Below are 13,469 nucleotides of genomic sequence, written 5' to 3'. Positions count from 1 at the left end.
CACATCCCAAAGACGAGCAGAGTTAAGGGACTTTCCCACTGTACGAGGTAATTCAAGAGTTCCCCCGAGTTTCCATCGATTTGAACTCGGAGAATTACGGTAATGGCCGCTCGTAGGTGCTCGGGGCTCCCGTGGACATTTTTCAACATGTTGAAAAATCTTCCCGAGCTTACCGCGTTCCCCGAGTACCTGCCTTTAGCGTTACGAGCCGCTAAGAGACGTCCCCCAGGTCCGACGTACCCGCTACGTACATACCACGAGTTTGATTTTTTTTTCAACTCGGGATAGTTCTTGAATTAGCACGTACAGTGGGACAGTCTCGACAGAGGTTGATTGGTTTCTGTAGAAATTCCCCCTAGTGTGGAGGGAGTGGATGGGAAAGCGGGATAACATGGAACTAGTGTGAACGGGTGATCGATGGTCGGTTTAGCCTCGGTGGGCCGAAGGGCCCGACTCAATCCTGCCTGCAAAACAAAGTGGCTGCTCCAAGGAATGCTGATGAACAGAGAGAGCTCAGGGTTCAAGCCCACAGTTCCCTGTAGAAAGTAGAAAGGGGGGGGTTGAGTATGATAACATGTTCCCGATGTTGGGGGGAGTCCAGAACCAGGGGCCACAGTTTAAGAATATGTGGTAAGCCATTTAGAACGGAGATGAGGAAACACTTTTGTCACACAGAGTTGTGAGTGTGTGGAATTCTCTGTCTCAGAGGGCGGTGGATGCCAGTTCTGATCCATTCAAGGTGATCATGGCTGCTCATCCCCAATCAGTACCCCGCTCCTGCCTTCTCCCCATATCCCCTGACTCCGCTATTTTTCAGAGTCCTATCTAGCTCTCTCTTGAAAACATACAGAGAACCGGCCTCCACCACCCTCTGAGGCAGAGAATTCCACATGTAGCATCAGGATGACAGGCCGAATAGCCTCTTTATAATCAGTCCAGAAAACCCAACATAGTCTGTCCATTCCCCCCACAGCTGCTGCCTGACCCATTGAGTTCCTCAAACCATTTAGTATTTTGTTCAGCATGCCGGGGGCATCAGTCGTCGCTTGTGTCCGAGTTTCAATGCTCCAACGTTCAGCTGTGTTTTTCTACAGAAAGTCAGGTTTCCGTTTATTTACATTAAAGTCACTCTGTATTTACAAAGATTCTACACGGGGTATCGCTGCAACATGTCCAAATGTCACGTTAGGACATTTACAGAGATCTATATATAATTTCTTGGCCGTTCGTCAAGATCTGAAGGGTAAGGACTCGACGGATCTTTGCACGCACCTAAATGCCAGAGCAGATTATTGGTGGCGTTGCCCGGGGGAATGCGACCAGACCGGTTTCCTCTTCTGAAAGAAGGCTTCGATTCCTTCCTGGCCGTCAGTCATGGCCAGGTTGTCCACCATCACCTGCGAGGCGGTCCGGTAGGCTTGGTTGCGGTCCTGGGCCATTTGCTTGTAGAACGTCGCTTTGCCCAGAGCCACGACTGACCTGCTCGCCGCGCAGATCCGGCCGGCGATCCTCGCCGTCTCCTCGTCCAGCCGGTCCTCGGGCACCACTCTGCTCACCAGCCCGTGCCACAGGGCATCCTGGGCAGAGATGGGCTCCCCGGTGAACAGCATCTCCAGGGCAAGCTGTGGCAAAAACAGAACAAATCATATAGAAACATAGACAATAGGTGCAGGAGGAGGCCATTCGGCCCTTCGAGCCAGCACCGCCATTCATTGTGATCATGGCTGATCGTCCCCAATCAGTAACCCGTGCCTGCCTTCTCCCCATATCCCTCGACTCAACTAGCCCCTAGAGGTCTATCTAACTCTCTCTTAAATCCATCCAGTGACTTGGCCTCCACTGCCCTCTGTGGCAGGGAATTCCACAAATTCTGGGTGAAAACGTTTTTTCTCACCTCAGTCTTAAATGGCCGTTCCCTTTATTCTAAGACTGTGGCCCCTGGTTCTGGACTCGCCCAACATTGGGAACATTTTTCATGCATCTAGCTTGTCCAGTCCTTTTATAAGTTTATATGTTTCTATAAGATATCCCCTCATCCATCTAAACTCCAGTGAATACAAGCCTAGTATTTTCAATCTTCAAGATGGACACAAAGTGCTGGAATAACTAAATCTCATTCCCATTATCATGTTTCAGAAAGAACTGCAGATGCTGGAAAAATCGAAGGTGGACAAAAATGCTGGAGAAACTCAGCGGGTGAGGCAGCATCTATGGAGTGAAGGAATAGGTGATGTTTCGGGTCGAGGCCCTTCTTCAGACTTCTCATTATCCTGTATCTGTACACTGTGGACGGCTCGAATTGTAATCATATATTGTCTTTGTGCTGACTGGATAGCGCGCAACAAAAGCTTTTCACTGTACCTTAGAAGTTTAGTTTAGAGATACAGCGCGGAAACAGGCCCTTCGGCCCAACGGGTCCGTGCCGACCAGCGATCCCCGCACGTTAACACTATCCTACACCCACTAGGGACAATTTTTACATTTACCAAGCCAATTAACCTACAAACCTGCATGTCTTTGGAATGTGGGAGGAAACTGGAGCACCCGGAGCAAACCCACACAGGTCACGGGGAGAACGTGCAAACTTCGTACAGACAATCTCTTTAATGAGGTTTGAACCCGGGTCTGTACCGCTGTGCCACCATGGCGCCCTCTGTAGAGAAAAAGAATAGGTCTCGACACATAACGTCACCTATTCCTTCCTTCCCTCCAGAGACGCTGCCTGTCCCGCTGAGTTATTTCAGCATTTTGTGTTCACCTATTCCTTCTTTCCTTATTAAAGTCCTTCAGACAGATCATTCTAAAAAAAGGTGCTGACCCAAAACATATCTGTCTATTCCCTCCAGATGCTGCCTGACCCGCTGAGTTACTCCAGCACTCTGTGAAACGTCACCTATCCATGTTCTCCACAGATGCTGCCTGACCCGCTGAGTTACTCCAGCACTCTGTGAAACGTCACCTATCCATGTTCTCCACAGATGCTGCCTGACCCACGGAGCTAAGGAAATAGGCAACGTTTCGGGCCGAAATCCTTCTGGAAATAGGCAACGTTTCGGGCCGAAACCCTTACGGGTTTCGTCCCGAAACGTTGCCTATTTCCTTTGCTCCACAGATGCTGCCTGACCCTCTGAGTTACTCCAGCACTCTGTGAAACGTCACCTATCCATGTTCTCCACAGATGCTGCCTGACCCGCTGAGTTACTCCAGCACTCTGCGCCGATCGTGCAGCCACATACCTTGCGAGGGACGGCTCGGCCCAGGGCCACGGCTGGGGTGGAGCAGAAGAGGCCGACGGTGACGCCGGGCGTGGCGAACCGCGACGTGTCCGACACCACGGCCATGTCACAGCTGGCCACCAGCTGGCAGCCTGCTGCTGTCGCCAGCCCGTTGACTTTGGCAATTACCGGCACCGGGATGTCCTGAAGCAGGCTCATCACCTGCAATTGGAGACAAGGCCAGTTCAGGTCAGGTCAGTTTATTGTCACGTGTAACGAGATACAGTGAAAAGCCTTTGTTGCCTGCTAACCCAGTCAGCGGAAAGACAATACATGATTACAATCGAGCCATTTACCGTGTGTAGGTGCATGGTAAGGGAATGACGTTTAGTGCAAGGTAAAGACAGCAAAGTGGGTCAAAGATAGTGCGAGGGTTAGCAGCGGAACTGACCGACTGTTCATTCATCTGAAACCCCTTCCAATAACCTCCACACACCTTGCACTGCCCTGGTGACGACACCGTCACATGGAACAGAACAGGTCCTTTAGGCCACAATGTCCGTGATCAACATGATGCCCAGTGAAACTAATCTCCTCTGGGCCTGCACGTGAAGACTAGGACTATATTGGGGGTGGGGGGGAGAATAATGTCAAAACACAAAGTACAGCTCCACCACCGTTTTTCCGGCACCCGTGGTTCCAGAGTTCTCGATTATTCATGTTGCCGGACCAACAGAGGTCACGGAGTCCAACGGTACCGGAATGTTCCGCCTAGGCCGCCGGGGGGGGGGGGGGGGGGGGCAAAGAATCCGGCCCGCAAACTAGGCTGTAGGAACGGATTTGCCGGCTCCGACCCGGCCGCAGTTCCAGAGCCCCGGCAGCAGGGGGCAGATGCCACCCGCCGATCGGCCGCGGAAGTCCCGATGAGGTCGAGATCGGCCTCCTCGCCCGGCCTAGGGGACACATTGTCGGGGGACATCCAGGGGGGATTTCAAGTGTGCGCTCTTGTGATTCATGCCGGATTAAAGGAGGTGCCGGACCAGCAGTTACTGGAAAATTGGCGGTGAACCTGTATACCTGTATCTGTTTTGGTTGGATCGCAGGCAAACAAACAAGTTTGTCACCGTGTCTCGGTGGATGCGACAATAATAAATCTAAAGCATGTTGTCAAGCTGGAAAGGGTAGAGAAGGTTCACCAGGACGTTGCCTGGACTTGAGGTTCTGAGCTACAGGGGGAGGTTAAGTAGGCTGAGACTCTATTTCTTGGAGCGCAGGAGGATGCGGGGTGATCTTATCAAAATGCATAAAATCATGAGAGGAATCGATCGGGTAGATGCACAAAGAGTCTCTTGCCCAGAGTAGGGGAATCGAGGACAAATGACATAGGTTTAAGGTGAAGGGGAAAAGATTTAATATGAGTCTGAGGGGTAACATTTTCACACAAAGTGTGGTGGGTGTATGGAACGAGCTGCCAGAGGAGGTAGTTAGAGCAGGGACTATCGCAACCTTTAAGTAACAGTGTAATGTTTAATAAACAATTAGACAGGTACATGGATAGGACAGGTTTAGAGGGATATGGGCCAATCTCAGACAGGTGGGACTAGTGTAGCTGGGACATGTTGGTCGGTGTGGGCAAGTTGGGGTGTTTCCACGCTGTATCACTCTATGACACGTTGGGGACTGCACACAAACATGAGCCGCTGGTGCTACCCAACGCGTCAGTGTGTGGATTTAAACGGCAGAGCTTACCTCAGAGCAGACTGTGAAGACGCGGGCATGGTGGTCGCCCCCTTTTGTCGACGTCAGCTCCTTCAGATCGTGGCCGGAGCAGAAGACGGGTCCTTCAGCTGCACACACATGAACCAGCCTCACTTACAAGTACCAAACCCAACGCTGCGCTTAGAATAAACATCAACAGTTCTATAAATACTTCGGTTTAAAAGTCACACCAAGACGCAAGGATCCGCAGAGGATCGTTTACAAATATTAATCGTACATTTTCCCCGCACTCTTTCCAGCTGAACGGCATCCTTCCTATAGTAGGACCAGCAAAACTGAACACAACACTCTTGTTCAACGGGAAGTTAAAGTCCCGATGTGCAAAGTAACTCAGCGGCTCAAGCAGCATCTCTACAGAACATAGCTAGGCAATGTTTCAGGTTGGGACCCTTCTTGAATGAATAAGTTTATTGGCAAAGTATTCACATACAAGGAATTTGCCTTGTTGCTCCGCCCGCAAGTGACAACATGACATACAGTGACAGTTAGGAATGCCACATAAAACATTAAACATCTTCAGTTCACGGGTGTTATTACTGGGCCGCTGAGTTACTTCAGCACTTTGTGGTTATCTTTGGTATCAACCAGCATCTGCAGTTTTTTGTTTCCACATTCTCTCTTCTCTACATTGGCCTTGAAAACCAAGGTGGCAGAGTGTGTTTTGAGAGGGATGCAAAGAAACATTCAGGGATGTAGAAAGGCTTAGCAATTGTGTGAAGGCCTGCTATGAATGAGATTGAAGATTGTTGATGTACAGAGCAATCAGGGGGTCCTTGTCCGCAGGTCACTGGGAAGTAACATGTGGGTACAGAAAACAATTACAAAGGCAAATAATATATTGTACTTCATTGTAAAATGATTTGAGCAGGATGTTTGTTTTGTAAACTTATACTCTTGGTAAAGCAGCCAGCAGGGCCTTACATCGCCCGACGAGGCTTTAAATGGCCGCAGGACTTGCTAGCTTTGACTTTGACATCGGGAGAAGAATGGAGAGCAGGGGAGAGACAAGACTATGCTGAATTAAACTGAATAAGGGGGGTGGGGTGTCGAATGGGCTAGTGGAGGATGGAGTTAAAGGGAAAGGGTTTCTTAAATGTGTGAGCGTAGAGACGTAGAGGGGTGAAAAATGAGGGTAGAAGCAATAGGTAGCAAGGTGAAAAGTAAAAGTGGCAGGCCAGAAAATCCAGGGCAAAAATCAAAAAGGGCCACTTTTCAACAAAATTGTATAAGGGGTAAGAGTGTTGTAAAAACAAGCCTGAAGGCTTTGTGTCTCAATGCAAGGAGCATTCGTAATAAGGTGGATGAGTTGAATGTGCAGATAGCTATTAATGACTATGATATAGTTGGGATCACGGAGACATGGCTCCAGGGTGACCAAGGCTGGGAGCTGAACATCCAGGGATATTCAATATTCAGGAGGGATAGAGAGAAAGGAAAAGGAGGTGGGGTAGCGTTGCTGATTAGAGAGGAGATTAACGCAATGGAAAGGAAGGACATTAGTTTGCAGGATGTGGAATCGGTATGGGTAGAGCTGCGAAACACTAAGGGGCAGAAAACGCTGGTGGGTGTTGTGTACAGGCCACCTAACAGTAGTAGTGAAGTTGGAGATGGTATCAAACAGGAAATTAGAAATGCGTGCGACAAAGGCAAAATCGTTATAATGGGTGACTTCAATCTACATATAGATTGGGTGAATCAAATTGGCAGGGGTGCTGAGGAAGAGGATTTTTTGGAATGTATGCGGGATAGTTATCTAAATCAACATGTAGAGGAACCAACGAGAGAGCAGGCTATTTTAGACTGGGTATTGAGTAATGAGGAAGGGTTAGTTAGCAGTCTTGTTGTACGTGCCCCCTTGGGCAAGAGTGACCATAATATGGTTGAGTTCTTCATTAGGATGGAGAGTGACATTGTTAATTCAGAAACAATGGTTCTGAACTTAAAGAAAGGTAACTTTGAGGGTATGAGACGTGAATTGGCCAAGATTGACTGGCAATTAATTCTAAAAGGGTTGACGGTGGATATGCAATGGAAGACATTTAAAGACTGCATGGATGAACTACAAAAATTGTTCATCCCAGTTTGGCAAAAGAATAAATCAGGGAAGGTAGTGCATCCGTGGATAACAAGGGAAATCAGGGATAGTATCAAAGCGAAGGATGATGCGTACAAATTAGCCAGAAAAAGCAGCATACCGGAGGACTGGGAGAAATTCAGAGACCAGCAGAGGAGGACAAAGGGCTTAATTAGGAAAGGAAAAATAGATTATGAAAGAAAACTGGCAGGGAACATAAAAACTGACTGCAAAAGTTTTTATAGATATGTGAAAAGAAAGAGATTAGTTAAAACAAATGTAGGTCCCTTGCAGTCAGAAACAGGTGAGTTGATCATGGGGAACAAGGATATGGCGGACCAATTGAATAACTACTTTGGTTCCGTCTTCACTAAGGAAGACATAAATAATCTGCCGGAAATAGCAGGGGACCGCGGGTCAAAGGAGTTGGAGGAATTTAGTGAAATCCAGGTTAGCCGGGAAGTGGTGTTGGGTAAATTAAATGGATTAAAGGCCGATAAATCCCCAGGGCCAGATAGGCTGCATCCCAGAGTACTTAAGGAAGTAGCTCCAGAAATAGTGGATGCATTAGTAATAATCTTTCAAAACTCTTTAGATTCTGGAGTAGTTCCTGAGGATTGGCGGGTAGCAAACGTAACCCCACTTTTTAATAAGGGAGGGAGAGAGAAAACGGGGAATTACAGACCAGTTAGTCTAACATCGGTAGTGGGGAAACTGCTAGAGTCAGTTATTAAAGATGGGATAGCAGCACATTTGGAAAGTGGTGAAATAATTGGACAAAGTCAGCATGGATTTACAAAAGGTAAATCATGTCTGACGAATCTTATAGAATTTTTCGAGGATGTAACTAGTAGCGTGGATAGGGGAGAACCAGTGGATGTGGTGTATCTGGACTTCCAGAAGGCTTTCGACAAGGTCCCACATAAGAGATTAGTGTACAAACTTAAAGCACACGGCATTGGGGGTTCAGTATTGATGTGGATAAGAACTGGCTGGCAAACAGGAAGCAAAGAGTAGGAGTAAACGGGTCCTTTTCACAATGGCAGGCAGTGACTAGTGGGGTACCGCAAGGCTCAGTGCTGGGACCCCAGCTATTTACAATATATATTAATGATCTGGATGAGGGAATTGAAGGCAATATCTCCAAGTTTGCGGATGACACTAAGCTGGGGGGCAGTGTTAGCTGTGAGGAGGATGCTAGGAGACTGCAAGGTGACTTGGATAGGCTGGGTGAGTGGGCAAATGTTTGGCAGATGCAGTATAATGTGGATAAATGTGAGGTTATCCATTTTGGTGGCAAAAACAGGAAAGCAGACTATTATCTAAATGGTGGCCGACTAGGAAAAGGGGAGATGCAGCGAGACCTGGGTGTCATGGTACACCAGTCATTGAAAGTGGGCATGCAGGTGCAGCAGGCAGTGAAGAAAGCGAATGGTATGTTAGCTTTCATAGCAAAAGGATTTGAGTATAGGAGCAGGGAGGTTCTACTGCAGTTGTACAGGGTCTTGGTGAGACCACACCTGGAGTATTGCGTACAGTTTTGGTCTCCAAATCTGAGGAAGGACATTATTGCCATAGAGGGAGTGCAGAGAAGGTTCACCAGACTGATTCCTGGGATGTCAGGACTGTCTTATGAAGAAAGACTGGATAGACTTGGTTTATACTCTCTAGAATTTAGGAGATTGAGAGGGGATCTTATAGAAACTTACAAAATTCTTAAGGGGTTGGACAGGCTAGATGCAGGAAGATTGCTCCCGATGTTGGGGAAGTCCAGGACAAGGGGTCACAGCTTAAGGATAAGGGGGAAATCCTTTAAAACCGAGATGAGAAGAACTTTTTTCACACAGAGAGTGGTGAATCTCTGGAACTCCCTGCCACAGAGGGTAGTCGAGGCCAGTTCATTGGCTATATTTAAGAGGGAGTTAGATGTGGCCCTTGTGGCTAAGGGGATCAGAGGGTATGGAGAGAAGGCAGGTACTGGATACTGAGTTGGATGATCAGCCATGATCATATTGAATGGCGGTGCAGGCTCGAAGAGCCGAATGGCCTACTCCTGCACCTAATTTCTATGTTTCTATGTTTCTATGCCTTCCATCACAGTGAGGAGGAGATTCACTGTGATGGATGTTTGTGTAAATTGTGTTGGTGTGTGTCTTGGTTCTTTTCTTGTTGTATGACTGCAGAAACCAAATTTTGTTTGAACTTCATGTGAGGTTCAAATGACAAATAAACGGTATTGTATTGTATAATCAAAGATAGACAAAAATGCTGGAGAAACTCAGCGGGTGAGGCAGCATCTATGGAGCGAAGGAGATAGGCAACGTTTCGGGTCGAAAGCCTTCTTCAGGCTTGTCTTTAGACTTTAATCAAAGACTGTGTCTACCTTCGATTTTCCAGCATCTGCAGTTCCTTCTTAAACACTTGTCCCACTGCGTTCATTCCTTCTTCTCCCCGCTCCCGTCCGGCAGAAGGTACAGAAGCTTGAAAGCGCGCACCACCAGACTCAGTTTAAGAAAGAACTGCAGATGCTGGAAAAATCAAAGGTAGACAAAAATTCTGGAGAAACTCAGCGGGTGAGGCAGCATCTATGGAGCGAAGGAATAGGTGACGTTTCGGGTCGAGACCCTTCTTCAGACTGGATGCTGCCTCACCCGCTGAGTTTCTCCAGCATTTTTGTCTACCACCAGACTCAGGAACAGCTTCTTCCCCTCTGCTATCAGGCTTCTGATCAGCCCTTCCATAAGCTAGGGTACTGTCCGATTCACCTCGACCCCATTGCGGACATTGGACTTTGTCTGTGGCACTGATGCGCTACAATGCTGAGAACTATATTCTGCACTCTGTATCTTCCCCTTTGCTCTATCTTTTACCCACCGATTGACTTGATTGCATTGATGTACAGTATATTTGATCTGTTTGAATATGATGCAACACAAAGCTTTTCACTGTCTCTCAGTACACGCCACGATAAACCCAAAACCAAATTTTACTGCATTTATATGAAACTGTGGTAAAAACTGAGTTTTTCTGGTAAACCAACAATAAAAAGTTATTTGTGCCCACTTTTTATAATGCATGTTTTTTTTCTGCTATTGCACTATGGCAGAACTGTTGATTTATTAAAAAATACAGCATGGAAACAGGTCCTTCGGCCCATCGAGTCCATGCTGACCATCGATCACCCGTTCACACCAGTTCTATGTGATCCCACTTTCTCATCTACTCCCTCTAAACACTCTTGGCAATTTACAGTGCTGATTAACCTACAAAACTGTATTGAGTCTGAAGAAGGGTCACGACCCGAAACGTCGCCTATTTCCTTCGCTCCACAGATGCTGCCTCACCCGCTGAGTTTCTCCAGCATTTTTGTCTACCTTCGATTTTCCAGCATCTGCACAGTTCCTTCTTAAACCTACAAAACCGCACACCTTTGAGACGTGGGAGGAAACCAGGGGAAACCGTGCAAACTCCACACAGAGAACCCCTGGTCAGGATCGAGCCCGGGTCCCTGGCGCTGTTAGGCAGCAGCTCTACCTGCTGCTTCTGCAATTTTATACCAGGACTCCCTGTATCGCAGACTCATTGATTTTAAGAATCTCCTCCTCACTTTCAAAGCCCTCCACAATCTCGCTCCTCCATACCTCTCTGAACTATTCTAGCCTTACAATCCATCCCGAACTATCGGATCCTCTTCTTCCTCCCTGCTCCCCACTCCATCTGCCTGCCTGTCCACGATGGGGTTCAGAGCCTTCAGCCATTCTGCCTCTCGCCTCTGGAACTCTCTCCCACTATCCATCCGTACCATCGTCTCTCCCACCTTTAAAACCTCCCTCAAAACTCACCTATTCAGACTGGCCTATCCCACGTAACTCCACTTTCTATCAAATTCATGGATATGTAGTTTTTGTTTCATTTTATTTATGTATTTGTAATTTGCTTGTTTTAACTGTAAGGTGTCCTTGAGTGTTCTGAAAGGCGGCCATAAATAAAATGCATTATTTCCCTTCCTGTTCCAAAGAAACAACTGAGTAGATGCACGCACTGGGCTTTACTCAAGACGGAAGTCCAAGAGGGAACTACCTGATATCACTATAACCCGGAGATCGTGGCTTTCTGCTTCGTGTAGAATGTCTGTGCGCAGTGATTCCAGCATCGCCAGTGACAAGGCATTCCGCTTCCTCGGGTTATTCAGCACAATGTTCCTGAGAAGAAGGTTCAACTTTAAACGAAGGGGAGCCTGGGGGAAGGCTTGAGGGGTGGTGGTGGAGCGAGGGTTCGACGGGGTGGTGGTGGTGAGGGAGGTCAATAGACAATAGACAATAGGTGCAGGACCTTTGGGCCTTCGAGCCACCACCGCCATTCAATGTGATCATGGCTGATCATCCCCAATCAGTACCCCGTTCCTGCCTTCTCCCCATATCCCCCTGACTCCGCTATTTTTAAGAGCCCTATCTAGCTCTCTCTTGAAAGCATCCAGAGAACCGGCCTCCACCGCCCTCTGAGGCAGAAAATTCCTCAGACTCACAACTCTCTGTGAGAAAGTGTTTCCTCGTCTCCGTTCTAAATGGCTTACCCCTTATAGGGTGATTTCACGAAAGGTCACTGGAGCGTAAATCCCCACTCACGTGACCGAAATTTTTAACTGGGGGACAAGCGTCACTTCCGGTACATGTTAGTGGATGGGAAAACACGCACTTTCACACCCATTAAAAACATCGAAAACGGCCCGTTTTTGAGCTGCAATTTACGGAGCCGGTCGGGGTGACCGTGAGGAACAGCTACCTAAATTTACAGTCCCAAAAAAAGATAGAAACTAAGGTAAATACAAGAGGGAGCTGAAGGTGTAAAAAAGGCGGAAGTGCTCGCGGACTTTTTTCTTGGTGATTTAAAGATACAAAATATGGGGAATTATCGCGTTTGCTCGCTGGATTTCATCAAAAGTGGCATTATTGACTTTGTTATCTTTATTAATTTGTTAGATGAAAAGTATTAAAAGTTAGAAATCCTTCAGTAAAATTGCAAAATCGCCCATGGTTCTCGGGTGGGTTTTAACATGCAAAATGAACACGCTTCTGAAGCTACATTCACCATTTAAATAATCGTAAACTTGCATCTGAGTAAAATTGATTTCCAAACGCATTGAGAGTTTACGATTATTTAAATGGTAAATGGAGCTTCAGAAGCGTGTTCATTTTGCATGTTAAAACCCACCCGAGAACCATGGGCGATTTTGCAATTTTACTGAAGGATTTCTAACTTTTAATACTTTTCATCTAACAAATGAATAAAGATAACAAAGTCAATAATGCCACTTTTGATGAAATGCAGCGAGAAAACGCGATAATTCCCCATATTTTGTATCTTTAAATCACCAAGAAAAAATTCCGCGAGCACTTCCGCCTTTTTTACACCTTCAGCTCCCTCTTGTATTTACCTTAGTTTCTATCTTTTTTTTGGACTGTAAATTTAGGTAGCTGTTCCTCACGGTCACCCCGACCGGCTCCGTAAATTGCAGCTCAAAAACGGGCCGTTTTCGATGTTTTTAACGGGTGTGAAAGTGCGTGTTTTCCCATCCACTAACATGTACCGGAAGTGACGCTTGTCCCCCAGTTAAAAATTTCGGTCACGTGAGTGGGGATTTACGCTCCAGTGACCTTTCGTGAAATCACCCTATACTTAAACTGTGGCCCCTGGTGCTGGTCTCCCCCAACATCGGGAACATGGCCTCTAGCGTGACCAAACCCTTAATAATCTTATATGTTTCAATGAGATTGCCGCTCATCCTTCTAAACTCCAGAGTATACAAGCCCAGCTGCTCCATTCTCTCAGCGTATGACAGTCCCGCCATCTCGGGAATTAACCTTGTAAACCTACGCTGGGCTCCCTCAATAGCAAGAATGTCTTTCCTCAAATTAGGGGACCAAAACTGCACACAATACTCCAGGTGTGGTCTCACTAGGGCCCTGTACAACTGCAGAAGGACCTCTTATGTCCTAGACTCGACTCCTCTTGTTATAAAGGCCAACATGCCATTGGCTTTCTTCACTGCCTGCTGTACCTGCATGCTTACTATCATAGACTGATGTACAAGGACCCCCAGATCCCGTTGTACTTCCCCTTTTCCCAACTAGACACCATTTAGATTTATAGTCAGCAATGAAGGGGGTGCGTGATTGGCGGTGAGGGTGGTAGTGAGGGTGCCTGCGGCCTACCCCGGCCTCACTCACCTGACGCCGGCCCGCTGGCTGCGGACGGTCAGCGCGTCCCCGGCCTGTCCCCGGGCCAGACGGTGCGCGGGGAAGGTGAGCTGGGCCCCGGCTGCCCGCAGGCACCAACTCCTCCCCCTCCGGGCAGCGGCAGCGGCGGCGGACAGGCTGCATATCAACATGGCGGCGGCGGTA

The 13,469-nt window shown here is 47.6% G+C and overlaps 1 protein-coding gene across 1 annotated transcript; it reads right to left on the bottom strand.

Moving 5' to 3' along the window:
• Positions 1-1,083: 1,083 nt before the first annotated feature.
• On the bottom strand, positions 1,084-13,467 carry echdc3 (enoyl-CoA hydratase domain containing 3). The gene is made up of 5 exons (XM_033040172.1): positions 13,296-13,467; positions 11,149-11,270; positions 4,965-5,062; positions 3,237-3,437; positions 1,084-1,622 (listed from the first exon to the last, which is right to left on the bottom strand). Exons 1-5 carry the CDS (start codon positions 13,454-13,456, stop codon positions 1,290-1,292), a joined length of 915 nt encoding a protein of 304 aa, XP_032896063.1. The 5' UTR covers positions 13,457-13,467; the 3' UTR covers positions 1,084-1,289.
• Between the last annotated feature and the right edge of the window lie 2 nt (positions 13,468-13,469).

This window comes from Amblyraja radiata, chromosome 21 (genome assembly GCF_010909765.2).
Source record: "Amblyraja radiata isolate CabotCenter1 chromosome 21, sAmbRad1.1.pri, whole genome shotgun sequence".
Taxonomy (NCBI): Eukaryota; Metazoa; Chordata; class Chondrichthyes; order Rajiformes; family Rajidae; genus Amblyraja; species Amblyraja radiata.
The sequence above is the reverse complement of the archived record's forward strand: the minus strand, read 5'-3'. Positions and strand labels throughout refer to the sequence as shown.